The sequence below is a fragment of the Xiphophorus couchianus genome, chromosome 1, assembly GCF_001444195.1.
Source record: "Xiphophorus couchianus chromosome 1, X_couchianus-1.0, whole genome shotgun sequence".
Classification (NCBI taxonomy): Eukaryota; Metazoa; Chordata; class Actinopteri; order Cyprinodontiformes; family Poeciliidae; genus Xiphophorus; species Xiphophorus couchianus.
In genome coordinates, this window is record NC_040228.1 from 22,531,824 (window position 1) to 22,557,202 (window position 25,379).

The following is a 25,379-nucleotide window of genomic DNA, read 5'->3' on the forward strand; positions in this document are numbered from 1 at the left end:
TAGTTTCTTCAAAGTAGCAACCTTTTGCTGTGATTACTGCTTTGCACACACACTGCATTTTCTTGATGAGCTTCAAGAGGTAGTCACCTGAAATGGTTTTCACTTCATAGGTGTGCCCTGTCAGGTTAATAAGTGGGATTTCTTGCCTTATAGTCATGAAAATAAAGGAAACCCATTGAATTAGAAAGGTGTGTCCAAACATTTGGTCTGTACTGTATTTTCTTAGAGATTTTGTGGCTGAATTAATATCAATAAACATTAAACGGGACGTTCCCATACAGCGTCTTAAGAAACTCTACATACCCCTGACCTTTTTCACAATTTGCCACATTCCAATAACAAAATTAGATTTATATTTTATTTGGATTTTATGTGATCTACCAATGCAGCAGATGGTATAATTTTAAGGTGAAAGAATTTGGATATAGGCTGTAGTTTTCTATACTTATATAGATATATTTCCAACCAGACCCACTAAGTTCAATCTATTTTGCAAAGACAAATGTGCGAAAATTTAAATCTCTAGATGTGTAAACACCCTAAAAGACTTGTTGCTGCAAATGTAGCAGGATTCACTTTTACAAAGTGTGGACCCAGAGGATAAGTGCAAATCAAGCCGTAAAGATTTGAATTTGGAAAAAAAATAAATAATCAAAACATAATGTAATCTTTCCTCCACTTCACACATTATGCACAACTTGTGTTGGTCTCTCAAATAGAATCCCACTAAATTCTAAGTATATGGTTACATGACAATAAAATGAGTTTATGTTAATGAGTTTATGAACATTTTCTAAGACACTGTATGTGATTTCTGCAACCATTATGTGGCAAAATTTTATATTTTCTAACCACAATGTAATAATCTATTTTTATCATCAGCTGTGAATTTAATAGCTTAGTCTAAAGTCTGTAGATGGCTGCCTGGATTTTCTTAGCTCATTTGGATTTTTTTTCCTGTATATGATAAAAACATAAATCATCAAGTTGTCTTCAAGCTTTGTAACCAGAACCAAAGTTAAGTAGTTAAGTTTCATCGCTTGTGCAGCTGTGAACAGTTTTCTCCTTTCCTTGAACTACATCAAGGCTTGTTCAACTGCGTTTATGGAGAATAATAATATTCCTAATATTAAAAGCCTCTACTTCACATCATCTACATCATCAGGTTGAGTCAAAATGACATTACCTCATTTAAAGTGTGAGAATGTGTTTTTCCCCACATCCATTATCTGCCAAATAGCCCCAACACAGGTGCCAACTCTTGCAGAGATTGATTTAGTTAAAATGAAAAAAAAAAAAAAAAAAAAAACTTAAGTGAAATTTCTGATGAACTGCATGAATAATAATAATAAAAAAACTATTTCTTCTGCATCAAGTATCTTTAATCTTCGTTTATACCAACAGGAGACGACATAGATACAACAGAATGACCTGATATTTTTTCAAGAAATTGGATTCAGCCTCTCCCTGGTCACAACTCAACAGAAAGTAGTTATACACTAAATCCTGAAAACAAAGGGATAATGACAGGTTTTTAAATTATTATTTTTTGCTTAAACTGAAATAAAGGTGACATATCAAGGCAAAAGTGTTACCTCGCAACATGCAGTCATGCAAATAAATGTTCCACACACTGCTGACAAAAAGACATTTTTGCTGTTTGCGTATGAGATGAGGCTTCTGCTGGTTAGTATGAGCCTTGACAGACAGATCAAGTGGTGGTTAGTGCTGCAAAAGCTGAAACTCAAGGACAGCCAGACTCAGTTCTGCACTTTATGGTGTCTTTTGAGATCTTTTATGGTTATATCATTCAGGATTTCAGTTTGTTAGGCTGTTTTGTCAAAACACTGTTGGCGGCCTGACAGCGGCTGTGCTGTCAATAAAAGCTGCAGCAGAGAGATTAGCTTTTTATGACGAATTCAATTTCAAATTACAGTGAATAAAGTTTCCTGTAAATCTGATTGGTTTCCAAGTACCCTATCGTACTCATGAACTACTTTACTTTAGAATCAACACTGACCCTTGACGGTACGGTGCCAAAGTATTTACACTCATTTAATGTGTCACATTACAAGCAAAAGCTTTGATATATTTCATTTATACTTTAATTGAAACACAATACAACATATTTGTGCGTATTTGTAAAATGGTTTAAACGTTTTTTACAAATAAAATCTGAAAAGTATGGCATGCAGTTGTAGTCACCATCCCATCCCCAACTTGAGTCAGCGCAGATAGAAATCCTTTGATTGTCTCTACCAGCTTTGCACATCTAAAAACTAAAGTTTTCAGCCATTTTCTTGTGAAAATGATCTCAAGCAACTGATTAGATCAAGAGTGTGTGCCATCATCAATTTCAGTCTGCCATGTATCCACAATTAGGTCTGGACTTTGACAGGAATGCTAACATACCCCCCTGTCTCAAGATTTTTGCATCCTCTAACAGGTTTTCTTTCCTGCGTTTAGCTCCTACTATCCTCCACAAAGGTAATGATGAAATGCTGTGTTGAGTATAATGTGCTAGAATACTGTTTCCCAACCCTGGTCCTCAAGGCACACTGTCCCGGATGTTTTAGGTGTCTCCTTGCTTCAGCTCGGCTGATTTCAATTGATGTCTGATTAACAGGCATTTGCTGAACTGAATTATCTGAATCAGAAGTTTTGAAGAAGGAAGACATCTAAAACATGTAGGGCAGTGTGCCATGAGGGCCAGGGTTGGGAAGCATAAAGGTACATTTCTACTTAACTGGTGAAAGCACTTTATTTCAATTTCTGGAACACCATGCCAACACCATGTGAGACTGTAGGGAACAAGTGCTTAAGGGCCTATCCACAAATCTGGCAACCTGAACTGTGGAGCTCTTTCTTGGTATGCTTCCATTTGGTTTTGTGTTGAACTGTGCACTACGGTATTGTTCAAAGCTTTGGATATTGTTTTTTTAATCTAATGCTGCTTTAAAAGTCTCCACCACTTTGTCCCTTACCTTTCTGCTGTGTTTATTGGTCTCAATAAAGCAGTTTGTTTGCTGATATTTTCCAAATCATCTCTAAGTTCTTCACAGAGCAGTTGTATTTATACTGGGACTAAAATACACTCAGGTGGACTCTGGTTACTAATTAGAGTATTTCTGAAGACAATTGGTTGAACTATAATATATTTAGGGGCATCAAAATAAAGAGGAATTGCCACATTTTTCAGATTTTTTTTGCAACAACTTAAAACCAGACATCTTTTCAGTTCCACTTCACATTTTCATAACACTCGTTTTGGTTTTTAGCATAGAATTAAAATACAATACAATTTAGTAGTTACATGGCATAGTGTAAGGCTACGCAATATCAGGAAAACCTGCTGCTGGAGAACAATATGACTTGTAATAAATAAACAGATAATTAAATTGCCAGAAACACTAAGCTAATCAGGCACTACTCAAACCATGCTCTCAAACTTAACAGCCGCTGAAACCGAGCACCAACGTCACCGGGCTGTGCTGCAGACGCACCTAAAGTCTTTCTGTACTTGAGTTTATAACAAACATAGAGCCCAGATAATGAGCTACTGGGGGAAGAAATCCTTTCTTTCCATCTTAGCAACAAGGTTTTATTGAAAAAGTTGTTTCTGGCTGTTTTGACAATGAAGCAACTTAGTTGTTATTTCTTAATGAATTGACTACCTTACCAGATGCTTACTTCAGAAACATATTTATGTTGCATTCAACACTACTGGCGTAGCAAACCTAAATGCAAGACATTTACATAATTAGCAGTTCTTTGGGATATGATATTGCATACAGAGGAAGTAGACTAATGATGAATTGACATGTCATGCAGCCCCAGCAGTTTGTTGCCTAGTTTGCAGTTTTGATATCATAATTTTAAATATTCACTTGAACTATTTATGTTTTATTGGTAGAAATGTAATTTCTACCACTGAAACCAAAATATTTCTCAGAATGCCATCACGGCATCCACAGGTGGCCCTTTTCAGATGAATCTGATGCTGAAGTAAAGAGGGTAACAGCAAAGGCATGCATAGATAAGACAACATTTCCCTGTCCCAACATGCAGCATCCGAAAAGCAGTTTTACGTACAGGGTGCTGCGCGATACAAGTGGGAATCCAGACCACCCAGAGCAATTTGTTTATCTCATGGACGTATGCATGTAACCTGCACGTGTTTACATGCATGCATTTATGTAGGACACTATATGTTTGTGTCCCTGTTTTTATGGTTTTCATACATAAAATGCATCTCTCATACTGTTTGTGTGTGCGTTGCATCGTTTAGCTGACTCTTCAAATGACTGAACTCCTGCATCTGCCTGCTATTTGTGAGTGTTTATGATTTGCTGTGCTAACAACATAAATGCCACCACATGGTGACTTCTCATCTCTGATATCTGAACTTTCCTGTTGCACACCACCAAATAACACTTGTGAAAAATCGAACTTCAAGGAGTTTGTGTTTGTGAACGTTTTGTCTAAGGGACGGCAGTGTACGTGTTGCATCCATACAAGCCTTCTAGATGCAGCAAGCAGGACACCAACGGAAGTGAAACAGGCAGAATGAAAAATGAAGATTCAAACCGAGCGACGCATGGCGCATTATTAAAGATAAGCAAGAGTAACCCTTGGTTAAGGAGAATCACCACAAAACAAATGATTGAAAGTGTGACAGAATACACATAAAATCCCTTCAAAGATGGACTGATGGAAAAGCTGCAGCATACTATCCACCAGCAAAACCCGTAAGAAAGCAAAATGCCTCTGGAGATTATCTGCTGGATACACTGGCTTACAAGAAAGGAAGTATGTTCCACGGAGACATTCATAAAGTTTTAATTTTGGCATTTCGAACGGAAATTAGATTTCATGGTCAAATATAAAGTTACCTCTTGCTTTTTGTTTTCCCCAGATGGATGACTTATTGAATTAAAGCTGGCATAGAAAACCGAAATATTATAGACACAACAATTTTGATTTCAAAATGTTTCAGTATGTTTTGCATTTAAAGTCAACGTTTTAATCCTATAAAGTTTTTCCAGTGCAGAGTTCCCTTGTTCAGACTGCACCATCATCCTTGTCGCTCACTTTTTCATCAGTGGTTTCTATGAGTGTTTGTTTTGATTGAGACTTTATTAAGTAATACAGAGAGCAAGAAATGGAGTGCCCAAAAGCCTGCCGCGGCGTATGGCTCCCTCACCGCTGCAACCCCAGACTCTGTGGGGGGAAATCGGAGATTTTAACTGGCTGACTGCTTCCTAATCTGGCACAACAAACGTGCATTTGCTCTGCCTCGAAAACGACTGGCAAAGACGTATAATTTGGTTGAGGTCAACTTTGTGGTATCATCCTGGCCTACGGGGATACAGCAATAATGACGGGTTGGCTGACCAGACCTTGACATGGGTCTGGCTCTCATCAGGACTGCGGTCGTGAGAGGGATCCAGAAACACTGAGCTAATCAGGCACTACTCAAACCATGCTCTCAAACTTAACAGCCGCTGAAACCGAGCACCAACGTCACCGGGCTGTGCTGCAGACGCACCTACCAAAATCAATTCGATGCTCATCTTGATTCAAGATAAGTCTTATCCAACTTGTTCAAAATCTAATTTTACGCTCAGAGAACTGTAGACAATAACTCTGCTCATTGATTGAATACAGCGCAGTAAGAAGTTTGCATAACTTTTTCACATTTTCTTGTGTTGCAAACCACAAACTTCAATGAGTTTTATTGGGTTTTTATGTTAGACCAACGAAAAAGTGTATAATTGTAAACTGGATGGAAAAAAACATGGCTAGATAGTTTATTTTACAAATAAAAAAATCTGAAAAGGGTCGGGTGTGTTTGTTTTAGAAGCAGAATGATGTAGACCCCATCTTTTAATCTTTTGGGGCATAGATACAGAGCAGCATCCTGATGACTGCCTTTCTTATGGCAAGATATTTTAACATTTAATAGCCAGGGGTGTTTTTTTAGCTAAATATCCATCATTCTTGTCTTCCTGGTAAGAATATACTTTTCTAATAAACCCAAGAACATTTTAGCTATCTCAAATCCCATCATATTTTCTGTTTAAAAGTTTTGGGTTTGCAGCAACAAGCAAGAATGGATTTAAGTAAATGTAAAGTTTTCAATGAGATGCTCCCAATATAGAGATCCATAATCCAATAAATAAATGAATAAATAAATATATTTATTTATTTATTTTTCTTTTTTTAAACTAAAAAGAAAAATTGCTCTCTTTATGTTAAAACTTCTTGTGATAGCAGCCAAATGAACAGCTGTTGCAGCTGCATGAGATTGTTATTGGTTGGAACAGTTTGAACAAACCAAGTAAAAATGTCAATTTTTCAACATTTTCTTAGCAAGTTGAACTTAGTCCCCTGAACTGTCCTGGAGTGAAAGAACTCTGAAGTTAACTGAGCTTTTATATACACATCAAAAGGCTTGAATCTCGAGCCTCTTAACATATTTTCTTCTTGTATTATGGTGATGCGCAGTTTTCATTTTCCTCCACACATGTAGTCTTTGCATGCAGGCTAAAAAGGTGAATGTTGCTTCTAAATCTTTCATGTGTCCCTTATTTAGTTTGTGTCAAACTCCAGATGGGAGGAACAGCTCTCTCCTGACAATAGCTGTGTTTTTGACAGACTAGTCCACTGCACCACTAAAAGTTGTCCAGTAACAGAGTCTTCCTACACAGTTACCACCGGTCTGTTCTGATTATCACCCTCCTTGCTTCTAGCCTGTCATTTTAGTACCACTGCCGTGGCTTTTTAGGTTTGGAGTTGCAAAGTCTTTTCTGTTTGACATAATGGGTGGATAAGGGTGAAGCGAGATGTTGAAAGCTTGATATAATGTTTTATTACCTAACTAATCTGCTTTAAACTTCTCCACGACTTTATTCTCTGCCATTCTGAGGTGACTTCTGAAGGCAGCTGGTTAATTTTATTATTATTATTATTATTCTGAAGTACCATCAGAGTAAAACGGCCTGAATACAAATTTCTGATTTGTGAAATTGGTTGAAAACTTAATATTTTCTTTCCAATTCACAATTATGCAGGACCATATGTTGGTCTATCACATAAAGTTCAATAAAATAAATGGACCTAATGTTTAACAGTGGAAGGTGTATGAAGATATTTTTGCAAGGCACTGGAGGTAAAAAACAAAGGTTGTACTGCTACTTTGTCTCTGCATTAACATCAGGTTTATTTCTACTCCATCACTGAAATATCAACAATCTTCTGCATGGTTATCCATCAAGCACTATGCTCCCACTCTCCTGGACACACACTGACTGGTTAAAAAAGTGCCCTTCAGAATGGCTCAATACGATCCGAGTAGCCAATAGATTTTCCCTCAAACTAAGTAACCTGAGGCAAACACTGATACATGCCAGCGGAAGGTTAGATCAGGTGTGTGAGTTAATCTCAGACAGGAAGCAGTGAAGTAAGTGACCCACAGGTTGAGAGAGGGTGTGCGTTTCTGACATGATTGTGGAAAACAGAGAGAGAAAAAGACAGCGTTCAGTAAAAGGTCGGAGGAAGAGAGGCAGAAGCAGATGCAGGAGCAAGGAGTTTACGCTAAAGGAGCACGAAAAGGAGAGAACAGTGAACGGTAGCCCTTTGACCTTGCATGTCACGGATCATTAGAAAAAGTTCAGCAGTATCTCTTAAATGTAACAAAGCCTGTTTCTCAGCTTGCATTTTATCACGTAAAACCCCATTTTAAATGTTAATTAAATTTGCTCAGATCCCACCGTGCTGTAATTTCCTCATTCAACAAGAATTATTTCCTGTCATTTGTGGTTGTTTCTGGATGAGATGACTCACCTACACAAGTCTTTCCATCGCTGTGGAGGACAAACTTCATGTGGCAGGAACATTTGGGGCCATGGTCCGTCTCCTCGCAGATGTGCTGGCAGCCTCCATTGCCGTAGTTGCACGTCACTATGAAAGGAGGCAGGAGTAAACACGAGCTAATTAAAGAGGAGTGTGCACACAACTTTTTCTCGAATTTTTAACAGTCAGCGAGGAGGTGTCAGGAAGTGGAGAACGAGTAAATAACATGCAACTCTTTCACTGGGCCATATGCTCCATCGCGTAAACACTGAACTTAGGTTGCACCCAGTCGTTCCCATGGCTTCAAAGACACATTCAGTAAGGTTTGTTTCAGAAAGAGCACTTAATCAGAAGCACTGATTGTTGCCTGAGCTGCTGCTAATGCAGAGATTAAAAGTCAACCCTGTTTCAATGGAGCAATGCTAGCAAACAAGTTAGCATTTTCTTGCTATATGATGAGCTGCTCTGTAATAACACCAAATCTGTGCAGGATGTCTCATTCCTCATGCTAAATACACTACTCAATGCCTGTACTTCAACCTTGGTTAAAGTGTAAAATGTCCTAAAATAAATTTATTTTTAAAGCAGTAGTATAAGTCCAGTCTTTAATTTGAATACATTTAATCACTAAGGAAATTTCTTATTGCACTGATGTCAGTGCAAACTCCTCTGCATGTTTGTTTTCTTCTATTTTGATATCAATTTTACAGCCAGCATTAGTAAATCAAACACCAAAAACACACTAATTATCACAGCAGCTTTTCCCAACATACAAAAAGACATTCCTAGGTCTTATTATGAATAATCTCAAAAGATAGATCAGAAGAATTGTTTGGGAAAACAGATCTTTACAAATTAGAAGTGTCATATTATGAGGAAGAGAACAAAACTAATTGTACGGTTTTAATGCACGAATGATCTGATGTAAAATAATGTAAATATAACCTAAAGTGATCAAAACTACACATCACTTCATTACTTATGGTGATGCAAAAAATGTGAAAGTCTGTAAAAACTTAAATATGTACAAAATTTGATTGTGGCAGAATATTTTATGACAGGTGAAAGCAAGCATCCTGTTTGGCTAGTACCTCCAAAAAGGGCCAAAGGGGAAACATTTTTATTTAATTATAGGGAATAATTACCTCTTGTTTTCAGCACTCATTACAATCAATACAAAAGCCACCTTATTTGAGTCTGAACTGTGAGATTGTGAGGGAAATCTGACAAGCTCAGTTAATTTTGCAGCAGTTCATGAATCATAACAGGAAGCCTTCGATTTTTACTGCAATTTTGCATGTTTCTGTGAAGTACATTTATGGAGCAGAGCGTATAAAGAGCTTAACCTTTCAAAGGAACCTGTGATGACAGAGTGAAAAAGAGCATGGTCGAGCCGAGGCTTCCATCGTCATCCTATCTGAACTCTCCCATCCCAACACCTTTCGCCTTTTTCCTGAGCTGTCATTGAGAAACCATAGAATAACACTTCTCCAATCCTTATCCAAACACAGACAAATCCCCCTCACCCTATCAGGCGCTGGCCCCCAGCTCTGACAGGATGATCTCTGTTGCGCGGCAACAGGAAGTGAGCGCTGTCTGTCTGAGCAGTCCCCTTCGACTAACCTCCAACACTTGCCCCGGTTGTGTAAATGATCCCTACTTATTTGAAAAACATGTTTCTTTTTTATTTTTTACGAGCACCAGTGAGAAGATTAGTCAGAGCTCGGTAATGCCACATAAATGTCAACTTCAAACTTTTTTTGGAAGACGTTTGTGTGGTGAGTGCGATTATCCATCCCCCGGCCTGTTTCCAAACCACAATCACCTTCTTCCTGAGCAGCCAATAAAGCAGCCATACTGACATTTGTGCATGTTTCCATGCAACCCATGGGGTTAGGATGACTTACGTTTGCAGTCCTTCATGTTCCGGGTGAGCTGGAATCCAGGTCGGCACTCACAGGAGATGCCACCCTTCTGCGCTTCCCTGCAGATGTGAGCGCAGCCGTGGTTCTTGTCCATGCAGGTGGGCCCCTCCTTTGTGCCTTCTGGTTGCACTGTGAAGAAAACAGCAGGACATGTATAGTTTGCAGAGAAAGTTTATCTCTCAGCTCCCATGAAGATTAGACACTGTTTTTAAAGCCACAGAGCATGCCGTAAACCAAGTTTGGTTTACATTAAATATCACAGAGATGGTAAGTGGACTACAAATGTTCAAATGCCTGTCATGCATTCTGACCTAAGGAGCCTTGTATGCCTGCTGACTGCTGGTGACTGACATGCTCAGTATCCCTTCACAAAGAGTCAGGTTCTTGTTGGAGCATGCTTACCGTTTCCAGGCTATAAAAAGAAAGGCTGCCAAGAGAAAAGGATAAAACTCCCAGCAGGAGCTGATTCCATAGAGCTGTAATTTTAATTGGAGTAATCCCCCATAAAGAAAAGAAACACGGAACACAAAAAAATAAAACTCCCCCAGCAGAGAGTGAGATCAAAACTCATTCCAGTAAATTAAGGTTGTCCGTGTACACTTCCATGACTTAAAGCATGACCTACGTCTGCAAGTATTTGACTAAACTATTGCAACACAAATTTCCGAAAGATGAATGTAAGATTACTTTATTACAGGTACAACAAGCACCTGAAAGCGTTCCAAAGCCAAAAATTACATAGCACCCTTTGCAATTATTGATTCCTTTTTAAACATCTGTTTGAAATCCCTAAAATAAATAGTTCCTATGGTGACTGACAGCACGGTGTTACTGAAGATCTCAACTCCGTGCAGATTTTCTTTCCCTCTCGTATCATCTTCCTAACTGTCCATGGTGGCAAGATAAACATGGATGTTTGTCCAGCCTTATTTATTGCAGTTCCACTTGATACTATTTTTTTAAATTATGCTTCTGACTATAAATGTGGATAATTTTAAGCAAGTGGCAAATTTATAAATGGCATGTTCTCTTGTTAGAGGCCCAGAGAAATGGGAAATATGTCAAACTTTGTTTGTACTGAAGGAAAACAAAATGTCATGGATTAATAATCAAAGGTTCTTATTCAGGGTTTACATAAAAAATGTTAAGCATGTTGTCAAATGACTTTAGCTATGTTGTTTTTTTTATTTTCATCCATTGTTTTGATGCTAAACTCACCTGGGAGTGTTTATAGCTGGAAAGATCAACGTTACTGTTGTCTTAACATAGCAAATAGTTTCAGCTAAATTTTCTTTTAGAAAACTCCAAAAACCTGACCTGTAAACTTTATATTTTTTAATCCCTTTCCACTGAACATCACTTTCTTTATGTCCCTTTGTTTTATAAAGGACAGATTTCTGGATAGCATGACTAATAATTTTCCTGTCAACAAATTCTCCCACCTGAACTGTAGATCTTTGCAACAACTCCTGGGTCAGCATGGGCTTCTTTACTGCTTCTTTGATTTATGTCTGGACTGTCAGTGTAGCTGTACAGTCATGACTTGGCAGAGCTGCACCTATGCCATAGTTTTATAATATTCTCATGGTTGATCTGTGAGAAGTTTAAAGCTTTAGATAATGTTTATTTTTTTTATTTTTTTTTTTGTACTTTAAACCTCCACACAACTTCATTCCTGGCCTGTCTGTTGTGTTCCTTGAACTTCATGGTGCAGCGTTTTCATGAATGTTTTCTAGCAAACCTCTGAAATCTTTACAGATCTGCTTTATTTTCACTGAAATTAAATTGTACAAAAGATAAACTCTATAACTATGATATTTGGTGCACTTGTTTTACATTTTCCCTCCCAATTATACCTTACTTTCTGCCAGTCTATCACATAAGATCCCAATAAAAATATGGAAAGGTTTGTGATTGTAAGTTAAAGGGGTGCGAATAACTTTGCACTTTGCAAGACACTGCATGTCTGCTTATACTGATGGCACTGATATTGAGTTGGGTAACTTTGGGTGATGTCAACCTAATCAAGAATTCTGACCTTCTGACTAATGTGCTGTCCATCACTTTAAGTCTGTCAACAAGCACACGAAGGTTATGCAATCCTCTCCCACTTTCCTGTGAGAGCTGTTTACATCCTTGACAAGATGCTGGGGCCATCAGACATGAACGCCCAAATGAAAGAGACCATGCTAAGCTGAATGTGCGTCAACATATCTGATTGCTTAAAGTGCAAGGATTTCCACAGCTTGTCACATGGATGCCTGAAGCCAATGTGGAGTTTCCTGGTTTCTTTTCTCTGCTTCTATCTGCACCCAGAGCAGAATGCATTCATCCATTTACACCAGAGTAAATTTCTTGTAGCCATTTATGATTACTGACCAAGGTGGTTATCTGAATTCATAATCTCATATGAATGTGAACACAACACTCCCACCTATCCATAACATGTGAGACTGAGGCCAAAACCTGGCTCCTCATCTCTCTGAGGACCAATTCAAGTCCAAGTGTTGACAAAGATGGGGCCAGTTTCAGCTTTCATCTGCCCAAAGCACATCACTCTAACTACCATCCAGGAAGGATATTACTTACTGGCAGAAAGAAGCCAATATTTTATGAAGAAAAAGCAAAATGTTAAAACAAAACACACAATCAGTCAATCAGACTTTCTACTAAGCGGTAACCCATGTTTCTGTTTATTACAGACCACTTCATATTCAGAAATCTGGACAGGAAACAGACCTGTAGCTGAATAAGGCTAATTTAAATGTCATCTAAAGAGCAAATCAGAGGGGATATGGTTTTTCACAAAGCTTAACACCAAACGGATCCATCCAGTTTCGGCAGTTGTGGTGAACAGGAAATATTGAAATGAAAGAGCATGTTAAAGTGCCCATAACTTTGTCCTCCCATCACAGCATGTGACCTCTGAACAAAACACTTAAAGGTAATGCTGCAGTGCTGCCAGAAGCCAGCAAATTTCAGGATTTATTTGTGAACTATAAGGTTTGATAACTACCTGCAGAATGAATAACCAGCAGACTTATCAATGCAACACAAAAACCAGTTTACTATCAACCATTTCAGAAGAATGCGGTCCAGAAAAATGCATTGAAACAACACCTGGTATCATGATAGAACCAGGTTTTTAACGTAAAGTTGCTAAAATGTGACACTAAGCATAACTTGGGGGTTTTATCAGTGTGTTTCTTGCCTTTAAAAGTTTTGTTTTTTGTTTTTTATCTATCTATCTTTTCTTTCAAATCCATGAGAAGTAGCTTCTAAATATCCATCTGATGCCATAAGCACTGTTTAAATTTGTTACGTTTCTAGTTCTTATTTTCATACCTACAGAAATAAACCACTTAGTCCTCTGGGAGGAAGCAACTAGGAAAAGGTATTTTTTAATTTTCTTGAACAGGACTCAATTTGTGTGTTTGCCATTAACTTAATGGAAGTTCAGCTTCATCAGCAGGAGTAACTGCAGGACATGACATTAAGTGAACACCACCACCAGAATCCTAAAACATTGCGCTTTTGACTCTTTGTGATGCCACGCTGACATTCATTATGCACATTTCCCAGCCCGAATACGCCCTTGAATGCCCCATGGGCAGAGAAACCGCACTTTACAACTGTGTTTATCAGCCAGACGACATGATAATGAGATATTTTTAAAGGTGTGTTATTAAGCCTGATAAGGTCTGACAAAAAAAATAAATACTTGAAACAAAAGGGATCAAGGACAATGGTCTCAGAGGAAGAAGGGGACAAAGTGGACAAGTGACAGTCTGAACAAGTGAAGACTTTAGATGGATTTTACTTTGCCACAGACATGTCACAAAACAAGATGTGACAGCTTGTTTCTTTACTTGATAAACAAAATGAGATCACTTTTTCAATGTCTATCTACCTACCTACCTAGTGTTTGGCACACATAAAATTGTGTAAGTTGCAGATATAAAACTTTTTGCTCATATCTTTTGAGATTTTGCTTCTTATTTAACAGGTGGCACACATTTTATCAACATACCATCAAAATTAGTGTGACAAGGTGAGCTTTGCTTCAGGAGTCTTCATTTGCATCAATGATTGAGGACTGGGGATCAACCTCAGGCTGCACGGTGGCGCAGTTGGTAGCATTGTTGCCTTGCAACAAGAAGGTCCTGGGTTCGATTCCAGGTCCAGGGTCTTTCTGCATGGAGTTCTCCCTGTGCATGCGTGGGTTCTGTCAGGGTACTTCGGCTTCCTCCCACAGTCCAAAAATATGACTGTCAGGTAAATTGGTCTCTTTAAATTCTCCCTAGGTGTGGGTGTGTGTGTGTAGGGGTGTTTGTCCTGTCTGTCTCTGTGTTGCCCTGCGACAGACTGGCGACCTGTCCAGGGTGTACCTCACCTCTCGCCCGAAATGTCTTGCTGGAGATAGGCACCAGCACCCCTCCCAACCCCAATAGGGACAGGGGTGTAAAAAAAATGAATAAATGGATCAACCTCTTTAAAAGCAGCTGTACACTGGACGGTTGTTATTTCTTTTATCTTACCAGATCACTGTGCAGCCACGAGGCATCTGCACTGAGTTGTCAGCCAAAATGGTGTTATTTTGTCAGGTAGGCATCTACTTGGCTATGATGAATTTCCGTTTTGCCAGTAGGAAACATAAAATCTGGTTTGTAGATTACCAGTGGGCATGGTTTGCAGTTCATAGGGTGTCGTCATCGATGGAAACCCTTGGCCATCTTCTGTGGATGGACGTAATTGGCTGCAGTTTCGTTTCCTGGTTAATTGTGTGACTGTTCTAGTGTTGGTTGGGTAACTCCCTCCTTTACTCACTTAGAGTGCGATTGTTGGGGGAGGTTATTTGGGGCGGAAATCTGCTCCCTAAATTGCAGATGTGTGTGGGGTGTGTGTGGGCGTGTGTGTGTGAGAGCATGTGTGCAGTTCTCAGTAGTAGTTGGTGGTGGATTTCTTTCCACTTGTTGGTGGTGAGCACGCTGGGTGACTTTTTTTTTGCCCCAACTTGGTCACATTAGAAATATATATTTTACTTTAGGTTGCCAAAAATAGCATTTTGTATTCATAATTTAATACCCACAAGCATCCATGGACATTTCAAATTTTTATTTGAGGTGTCTGTATTTGTTAAATTCTCTTTAGATAGGCTTATTATTCTGAAAATAATTGAATTGATTTACAGTCAAGTTCAATAAATTAGATTATTGAAAATCAACTTTAAACAAGTCTGCTTGTAACCTGGGTTTAAAGGACCCCAATGTTTTGGCTGTTTTGTAGTTTTCTTGAAGTATGTTCCAAATAAGTGGATCATAAAAACTGAATGCTGCTTCTCCATGTTCTCCAGATTCTGGGGATAAAGAGATTAGAACCAGAATACTTGAATGACCTGATGATTTTGAAGGGTTGATACAACAAAGCCAGTGTAAGGACTTTAGATGATATGCCCTATAGCCCTGTTTTTAGAGAGAACATCAGCACCAGCATTCTGGATCAGCTTCAGCCATCTGATTTTTTAGGCAGACCTGTGAAGACACTGCTGCAGAAATCAAAGCAATTAAAGATAAACACAGGGACAAGTTTCTCTAGATCTTGTTGGGACATTAGTTATTTAATCCTGGAAATGTTTGTCGACTTTGTAACTGTCTTTATGTGACTCTCAAAGTTCACCACAAATAGAATTCGGGCAATTACAGCTAGATTCTAGCTGAAATTGAAGCATTGCGCTGATTCTCAATTATTCCTCTTTAGGTTCAAAAATACTAACTTCAGTTATTTAAGTAGCTTGTTATGACCTGGGCTAGTGGGAGCATGTAGCTATTAAATAGGAGGGTTCCCAGGATTGAACTTTGGGTTACCCCATATGTGACTTCTGTCCAAACTGAGGAGCTTGTTCTTTAGGTAAGACTCAAACCATTTCTGTACCAGAGAGTTAGGCCCAGCTATGTTGTGGTCAGCCATGCCAAAAGCTGCGCTGAGGTCCAACAGAACTGACACTGTGGTTCTTCCACAGTCTGTATTTATGTGGATGTCATTGAACAGTTTGACAAGGGCAGTCTCAGTACTGTGGTGAACATAAGACTCTTTCACGAGACTGAAAGACGTCAAAGTAGTTGGTCATGGTTAAGAAACGATTTAGCTGTTGTTTAGGAAGTATTTCACCAAGTGAAACACATTATATAGATTAATTAGACAGAATAAATATTTGCGAGCCTATATTTCTGTTAATGATGATTTTACACTCATAGCTAATGGAAACGTGACATTTATAATGAGAACTATTCAACCGGGAACTAGAAACTGTGCAACAGGAGACAAATTAACAACAGATAAAACGGCAACTCCTTCAATCCTCCAACAAAAGAACCAAAGGAAGCATGAGCTCTTAAGACCAAAGCTGCAAGATCTCTTGAATGTGAGAACCATGTAGAAGGGAAACTGAAACAAAGGAGCTGGAGTGGTGGAAGGCATGTCAAGGGTTAGTAGTCTGCTTTTGAGAGCATGGGCTGGTGAAAGGATGGGTCATGGTCTGACCCAATCTGCTGTCATGCAGCTCAGAGTGGAGACGGTCGCCTCTTTGCAGAAGAACTTTAAGCCGCCACCAAGAGTTGGGTGGATACACGCTGAAAAGAAGGGGCCCAAGAATGGAGCCACCACACTATTAAAGCAGCATTCCTTCCTCTTAGATAATGGGCCCTTAAAAGTTTTAATGGGAGGATAAAAATGTCAGCGCATGCAAAAGAGAAAGGGAAAAATATCTGGACTGCTTTGAGCTGCGCCGCCAAGCAGATGGTCAGGCAGGGCAAAGAGCTGGTCGAGGGATTAACTCCTCCCCACAAAGTCAGTCCATAGAGTTGAGGAAAGTCATCAGAGTGCTACTGTTTGGTTTTGGTTGTGATTGTCCCAAACGCCTTGTTGAGACACCTCATTGTCACCCCTTTTTCCAGAAAGGATCCATTAAAAGCACAAACAACCAGAGAATGGAAAAGACAGCTGGCAACTACACTAAACAAGTCACTGTCAAAGTTTTTTATGTGATTTTGTTTGTTTCCAAAGAATCAATTTAAGTTTCTTGCAAAATGCTCAGAAGAGTTTAGGATTTCCACATTTTTTCACATTACAAACACTCACCTGAGAACTTCACTTGGAGTGTCTTGTGACAGACTAAAAGAAAGGATGATTTTCTTGATGACCAAAACCTGGAAATGCGTGGTGTGTATTTGAATTTAGCCCCATTTACTCTTATACCACCAAATGAAATATTTCAGGAATATCATCTTGGTATAAATACAGTTTTTCTCTGAAGGCATCAGGGATTTTAGGAGAACATCAGAGAACAAAGATCAACACAAAGATCAAAGAATACACCAGTCAGGTCAGGAATAAAGTTATGAATTCTAACCCAGATTTAGGTAATGCAACAATAACCCAAGTTTCATCATCTTACGGAAAATCCCTGCAGTGACACACAGCTTTGGTGGGAGAATTTGAGGAATCCAGACAACAATTAGTCACATATTCCTCAAAGCTGTCAACTGTGAAAGAGAGCTGAAAAAATGAACTCAAGTTTGCTACAAACCATGTAGATATAGAAAACCACAACAAATCTGTTGAAGAAGGCCCCAATGTCTGAAGAGACCCAAAGTCACATTTCTTGGTCTACATGTTCTTCCAAGGTGACAATATCATTCTTAGCACACCACACACAAGAGGAATATCTCAGGAAATTATCTTTAGCGTCATCTCAATAATCCTTAAGATTGTAGGAACAGGAAGATCGGGTCACAAATCGGGACAATTATCTTACTGTGGGACCCAGACAACTTGTGGACTAGTTCAAAACTTAAAGTACATCTGCAAGTGAACAGTTTTCCAACTAGTCTCAAGGTCTCAACATTTTACATACACCCTTGAATTATCCAACTTCAAAATACATGTATATTTAACTCTGTTAGCTTTCATAAACATGACACTGGTTGTTAAAAACTTATTAGTGTGCATGTCCTGTGTTTTACTTTGAAAACATTGTAAGGTCCTACATCTGTGCAAAAGAGCATTAACATATATGTATGAACAGCCACCCAGGTGCATTTGCATAATATATGCATGTTGCAAACACAGTAAGATTCTGCCCATCTGTGTCACAGACAGTTGTGCAGCACCTGCTGCGTATGTTCCCCCTCTCGGCTTCACTCTTCCTCCCATTCTCTCAAGGTGGCCTCACTGTGCAATCCCAAAGGAACCCAGTACCCTCTCAACACAAAAGACAGGAAAACAGAGCACAACCAGGATGCCCACCTTGTTTAACACAGACATAAAAACTGTATGAGACGCTGGCTGGTATTGCACAGATCATTTCCCCCCCGAAAAAATCAAAGTATTTGTTTCTCCAAAGCTCAGTCTAGCACTTTGATTGAAGACATAGCAGCCAAGTATTGGTGGAAAAACCCCTCCAGCACTCTTAAAATCAGCAAGCCCACGTAGGGCTGGCCAGCTTAGGGATGGCCTTGAAGAAAGCAATGAAAAAAGGGATGCCAGTCTCAAATGAGGTGAGGAGAATTCAGCAGCAAGGCCGCAAACATTTGAAAAAGCTCCAGCCACTGATGTATATTTGTTGAAGGATGAGGGGGAAAGTACTGGGGGCACGGGAACTGAGCAAAGGCTGGACAAAGAGGGAGGGTGAGGGCAGATTATGCTGAAAAGACATATACAGAGATAAAAGAAGAAGGAAGACAAATCCAAAGGGGACGAAAAAAAAGCCTCACGTGTCACTTCGCTGTGTCTGCAGCTAAAAGCCCTTGCTCCACTTCCCCAGAATAGGAAAAGAGCCTGGTTATACGGTTGGGCTGCAGAGCAATGGAGCAGTGACTTCTGCACTTGTAAAAACATTTCTGTGGCCAATGCACAGACAAGCAGGCAGGAGGGCAGGCTTATTGACAACCAACAGGGGGAACATATGAGAACCCTACTGGCTCCAGCACAATGGGAAGCAACAGTGCAATATATGAACAAAAAGTAAATCAAATCATCCTACAAACATTTTATTTGGCAGCCCACAGCTCAAAACATTGCATCACTGGAATAATTGAAAGTGCTCATTTATCAGCACATTACCTCACAACATTACAACGTGAAACCGTCTACTACACGGACATTATGTTTTCAGATAAGAAAAACAGCAATAAAGCAGGGTTCTTAGATCCAGGGCGTGCTTTTACACAGGAGGAATGTTGCACCTGGAACTCTAATTTAGAATATAATGCGCCTAGGAGTTGTGGATTTTATCACACTAAATGGAAAACTTCTTACTTCACGAGACAACAAAGAACCGATGTTCTCCGAAGTCAACACGCTAGTCTTCATCTAAATGTCAATGAAGGGCATGACAGCTTGCCTCCAGCAGGATTACACTGGAGATGAAATTACAAAGGTGTGTGCCTGTACAAATGATGGTGTGTGTAATTATGCCCATTGTGTTGAGAGATTTGTTGCACTAAAGGGGGAAAATCCTTCTGAAATGCTATTAAATGTGGCTAGAATAGCAGCAGAGTTTTATTTCCTGGTGTGAGGAGTGTACATAAAAGCAACACTTAAATCCACAATCGAGCGAAGAAAAGGGGGAAATGAGGTTACGTTTGGAGAAAATAATTATAGACATGTGTAGCACACTTGGTGGATAACTTGATGTTAATACGTTATACAACTCCATATTTTTGCTAAATTACATCATTTAGACAGACAGCATTTTTTTAATCATTACTCTTTATGATCTTAAGAGAATTTATAAAGACTCATAAGCGTATGGCTTCTAGAGGTTTAAGGAACAAAGATGGCCAGGTGACCATCGAAATTGGAAAATTTTCAATTATCATTATATGGTTGCATTTTTGGACCATTATCCTGCAAGTAGATCCAATGATGACCCATTTTTAGTTTACCTGATTTACATTAAACATCTCCTATTACAGGAGATCTCTCCTACAACAGGAGATATTTAATTTAAATCTACAGGAAATTACAAAAACGTGCTTTGTCACATAATGTTATTTTAGAGCTATTGAGCACACCTGAATGTAATTAACTTTGATAAGAAAAAAAACCCATTTAGCCCACACTTGACTATAAGTCGCAGGTATCTACACTGAAAGATTTTTACACAAATATGTACCATAAGTGCTTTTTTCTGAACAGTGCATGGATCATGGCTGCTTAGAAAAAAAGAGCTTAGCAGGAAAAGTATTTGACCACAATCAATGACTTCCTGGGACGAAACCCATTAAAATCGTCGTCTTCAGTTTCTCTCTTTCATTGTTGCCCTCAATGTTACTTTTGTGTCAGGGAAAATTTGCTCTTGAGCCTGTGCTGTCCTCTTTCATCATTCAAAACTTGGTAAAAATCCATATATTAACAGCATTGATGTGTTTAAAGTGTGTAGCAGTAGCAGTTTATAGTTTGGAAATTACAGAATTCGATCTTTGTTTTATGCTTGATCCACCTGGAGAGTTGGTTGCTGAAGCACTCAGCAGCTAAATTCCCCAGTAGTATTTAACAAATGGCAGACATTTATAGGCACGGTTGAGAAACAAGTTGTAGACATGTAGTAACGATTAAAGGTTGTTATGAAGACTTGGCCAACTCCAAATGCCACTGTTTGCTGCAGTTCTCCAACAGTGAGCTTTTCAGATTATTTTACCCTGCTTAACATTCTGTCCAAAGTTTGCAATGGCAGGATAAGCTTGAATTCCTGTCCAACCACATTTTTATTTTATTTTAGCAATCCTCTAACAGTAGAGATGTGTAGGTGTTAGGTTTTGCACAATTTCTATTTTAAACCATGGCCTTCTCGGGATGTTATGAATTACCAATTAAAGGCTCCCAGATCCTCAGTTAAGCTACTTACACATAAAAAACCTAATCTACATTTATTGTGTTGAACTATTATGGTGGGTTTTTTCACACTGAATAAAGAGACTCAAAATAAAGATAGAATCATATATTTTTTTAGATAATGATACTGCATTAAATACAGACTTTATTTTCAGGCTTTTGTACATCTTCATCAGAGGAACCAGTACGTGTGGAGGGTACTGAATGACATCCTTATTTCTGGAAACTTTAAAAACCTCTGTATGCTGAGCTTCCTTCAGCAACAAAAGCTGAACGTAAAGCCCTGAGGCTGATGTAATCAAAATTTTCTTTTTCCCGAATTAGTTTAAACCAGCCTGATGATCACATTAGAGTCCTTGTGGCTGCTCTGAAGCTTTGCTCACATACTGTAGAAACCTTCCCTTTTGCCATACTGATTAGTTGTGAGAGCAAGTTTGATCCAGGAGGACCTGACGTCTTTGCAAGTGGTTATTTCCTCTGACTTCTTTAAGCTGCTCTGTTTGGAAGTCTGCGCAGAGATGAGGTGTCTTGTGTAACCAGTCAGTCACTTATTAAAATCATATTATAGCTGAACTAAATCTTATCTTTTTATTTTCAGGCAACGTTCTGCTTTATAAGTGTTAGCAGACTCTTCAAATATTCAGTTCACACAAGACTCCAGATTAATAGTAACTCGCCCACAGGGCAAAAGCATTGGCTTTCCCATGCACTCGTTGCATCGCAGACTGCAAAAATGTCATGTCATGTTGGACTGTATTTAGTTGAGTCATTTTAAGTGTAATAGACGCTGAAGTTAATAAACGTAAAATATTGGGCCCTACAAAAGTATTAACACATCTTGAACCTTTTCAGGTTTTGTTGTGTTACAATAGCAAACATCAGTGCACTTTTTTGGAATATTTTGGCTATAGACCTACACATAGGAGAACACTATTGCGAAATTGATGAGAAATTATACATATTCCAAATCTGAAAAGAAGGATTTCCACTCAAATCCAACCTCCATGATTCTAAAATTTTTTACTCTATCCTGCAATAAAAGTGAAGGAGCCGTCCTCTTCCAGGATATGGGCATAAAGTTAGAGAAAAGCAAAGTGAAGCGCAGCATCACGCAAAAAGCAGATAGGCTGCTGAGCAGTGGGACTCTCATAATGTTCAGTAAGATGTTAAATCCAGACAGGAGTAAGTGTCTCAGAGTGATTCTTAATTGCAACCCTGGAGAAAGCAACGCAAGTCCTGCCTGCGGCTACATCGATGTTACGTACGGGTTGCCAGAGCTGGCATTAATGTGTGGCCATTGTTTAAGGTGATGGACTCAATGCAAAATATTCCAAGACAGAGAGAAACTATGATGTCTTCCCTGAAGCCATAATGAAAGTCTTTTTTCTTTAAAAAAATAAAACTAAACAAAAAAATCAGGACATCCAACTCACAGTTAGCAGATCTACAGTTAAGTCTTTAAAATTAACCTTTATCACAAAAATCACTGTCAACAGTTCAACATTATTTATATAAAATTTGAAATCATTTTAGCATTTTAATAATCTTGTATTACTCGTATAATTTTGAAGCTGTTTGTACTGTGTTAATTATTTTTATTTCATGTATATTTTTAATTATGGATCAGTCTACATTTCTTAATTTATTGGATGCTTTGTTTGTTTTTGTTTTTTTGTTAACATTTTCAGTTGAAAGCAACATCAGCACTGCTTTTAGACAATTTTTACAATTTCTTGTGGATAAAGTACAATTTAAAATTATACATTAATATCAAAGTAATTTTACTCTGATCAAATTACATAACTGGACAAGGGATTTGCTTACTACTTGAATTAAAAGATTTGGACTTTAAATTCTGGACTTTAAACTCATTCCTCAACTTTGTGGAAGCAGAGTACAGGGGTTCAATTATAACACAACTTTCTAGATTTTTATTTTTTTATTTGTAAAAAAAAAAAAAAAGGTTTTCCTTTTGGATTTACTTCAAAACTATACTTTAGGTTAGTTTATCATATGAAATACACATAAAATATAACCTTTGTGGTAGTGGTATTAAAAAATGTGGAACAGGTTAGAGTCTGAAGGCAAGGAATTGCAGCAGAACAAACCCAGATAAAATCCAATCTGCAAAAAGTCTCTCGACTGCAAAACCGACAATCTGAACAAATGTCTAGAATATGTTCTCCTCCCTTTTGAATCCCTTTAAAACATGAAGCATGTGGTTTTTATGATGCAGCTGACCTGAGTATGTTTTCTTTTTCAGCACTCACAACTAAAAGCAAATGAACTGAACCTATAAGTCACCATAAGTGACTTGCATCAGTGCACACTTCAAGTTATTGCCTGGTTTTTCAAAAAGAAAGAGGACCGACATTATGGATGTGTCAGCTGACTAAACCGAAAATATCTGAGTCTCAATGTTCTGGATTCCATCTCAAGCACAAATGTCCCCGTTGTTGTCCTAAATAAAAGTGAAAATAAATCAAATGTAAAGCGGGAGGAACCCTCCCTGATCCAAATTGCATTCCTTTCAACTGCTAAGCACCTTGACTTTCGTGAAAAGCCTAATTTCTAGGCTGGGGATGTTTGAAGTGAATAAATGGACTGTTACATTTTTGGCCAACAACACGGTGCAGAAACTCATTTGGCCAAAGTTGCTCCTGCTGAGGGGAGGGGGGAAAGGGTGGGTGTAATAAGGGACAGGCCAGCAGCAGCCTTGTCATTAGCCGGGAGGCTGAAAGACCCCTGCTGCCTAATTGGCACCGGCTCCCTCCAAGCAGTGGCTCTGTATCAGCAGGAGAAACCGAACAGAGGCAGCAGGCGCTTCTATGACCAGCTCTGAACTGCACCCAGAAAGATCAGCACACGTTGCCGATGGAACACCTGAGCTATTACCGGAAGAAATGGGAAGCTGATGTCTTTTTAATGATGACAATAAACCTCATAATCAAACTGCAACCCAGACTCTGCTTTTTAAGAGGTGGGCTGGCAGGATGCACCAATGGTTCCATTTAAAATCGACCTGAGTGAGGGGATTAAACATTTATCCATTTTCTAGAGATTCTTTTTTTTATATTTAGAGCAATTCTTCAGGGGCTGTTGCCCAAAACTCTGCAAAGTCACTTCCTAACCACTTCCATTATCCTTCAGGCACATACTCTTGTAATAAGAGCGGTAATAATAAGCAGATGAGTGGTTGTTCTGTCTCTTGGTCTTTCAAAAATAAGGAAACAATAAATAGGCGCCTATCTGATGAGCACAGGAAGTTTGCAGATTTATGGCAGCTTTAATCTTTTGAATTCAATGGCTCTCATCTGGGAGCAATAAGGACAAAATGAATATTAAAATGGAATATTAACAGGAACTGGAGACATTTATCATGAACATAAACAGACGAAAGACTGGAGGAACTTGGCAAAATCAGACTACTGCTCTAAATCTGTTTCTGATAGCGCTGATGTGTAGAAAGGCTTGAAATTTCATGGTCAAGCTTTTCAGTCCACTCAAAAAAGAAAAAAAACACACACAGCATTTATGAAATGTAAACATTGACACTTCAGTAGGCCAAATGGAGCTCATAAATTAAACTTCCAAGATCCTCATTTCATCATACGGGAGAATCATGAGCATCTCAATTTAATGATTCTCCATACGAGTACTTAGCTGAGAAAACACACGAGAGGGATGAAAAAGACGGAGATGAGAAGACACTCGAATCTTGCTGTGTAAGTCTGGGGTTTACAGAACAGGAAGAACTGTGTCAGATTTAGAAAAAAGGACATCCACAACACTGCTTAGTCTGTTGGAACTGAGGAGTTGTAAAAGCCTTTGCTGGATAATCATTCCTCGAATGAACGAACTTTCTGACAGTGATAACAGCTGGTCATTATGTCTGCTGCTTCACAGAAACACTGGAAGCTCTGAGCAAAGTTGCATAGGGCAGCAAAAAACCGAGTCAAAACGCAAACACAGCAATTCTGTAATTTTTACTTGTCAAATTTTCACACTTCTACAGCCTTTAATTGCCAACGTTTTCAGGCTTCTTTATTGAATTTTGTAAATACACAATATGGATGGATGGATACAATTTTTCAGACTGGATACCAGATCTTTGAGCCATTTGTGGCCCCTAGATTGATTGTTTGGGGCCCCAAATTGCAGTTTGATAAATTTGACCCTGCAGCAAAACCAGCTGATGCAAGTGAAGACTTTGTTTGCTGACAATTTATAATCCTCTTACATTCTTAAATGTCAAGACTACAACACAACTTATTGGCCTTTTAATAACCACACTTTGGTTTTTCTTTTTAATTTGATAATTAGTAGGACTACATACTGTATATCCAGTGACTTTTAATTGAAAGCAGACTTTGGTGCAACTAGATGTGTTTAATTAGTTTATTGAACTTTGCTAAATGTAGAAAGTGCTTTTTAGTTGTTTAATTTTTTTTAGAATATAAAAAAAAATCCTGGGCAAGAAAAAAGAAAACGGTGTGCCACTAAAGTCTTTATTGGAGACTTTTCTTTCAACAAGGCTAACGCCATTATTTACACGCCCTCCTTACAAATATTTGACTATCTTTTTCTTTTGCACGCTTAGTTTATTTTTGAGCATAATGAAAAACAAATGAAGATAAAATTAGTTTTGTTTTTTTCTAAAAATGTTTTAAATTTGTTCATTTTTTTGGCCCACGACCAATTTTGTTG

At 38.6% G+C, this 25,379-nt stretch overlaps 1 protein-coding gene across 2 annotated transcripts in view; it reads right to left on the reverse strand.

The window, feature by feature from the left end:
• Positions 1-25,379, reverse strand: part of scube3 (signal peptide, CUB domain, EGF-like 3) — a 112,436-nt gene that overhangs the window by 30,608 nt on the left and 56,449 nt on the right. For both annotated transcript variants that reach the window (XM_028019064.1, XM_028019056.1), the window contains exons 5-6: positions 9,762-9,908; positions 7,846-7,962 (exon numbers count right to left, since the gene is read on the reverse strand). In XM_028019064.1, the coding sequence (XP_027874865.1) occupies positions 7,846-7,962; positions 9,762-9,908 (264 nt within the window). The remainder of the gene's footprint in view (positions 1-7,845; positions 7,963-9,761; positions 9,909-25,379) is intronic.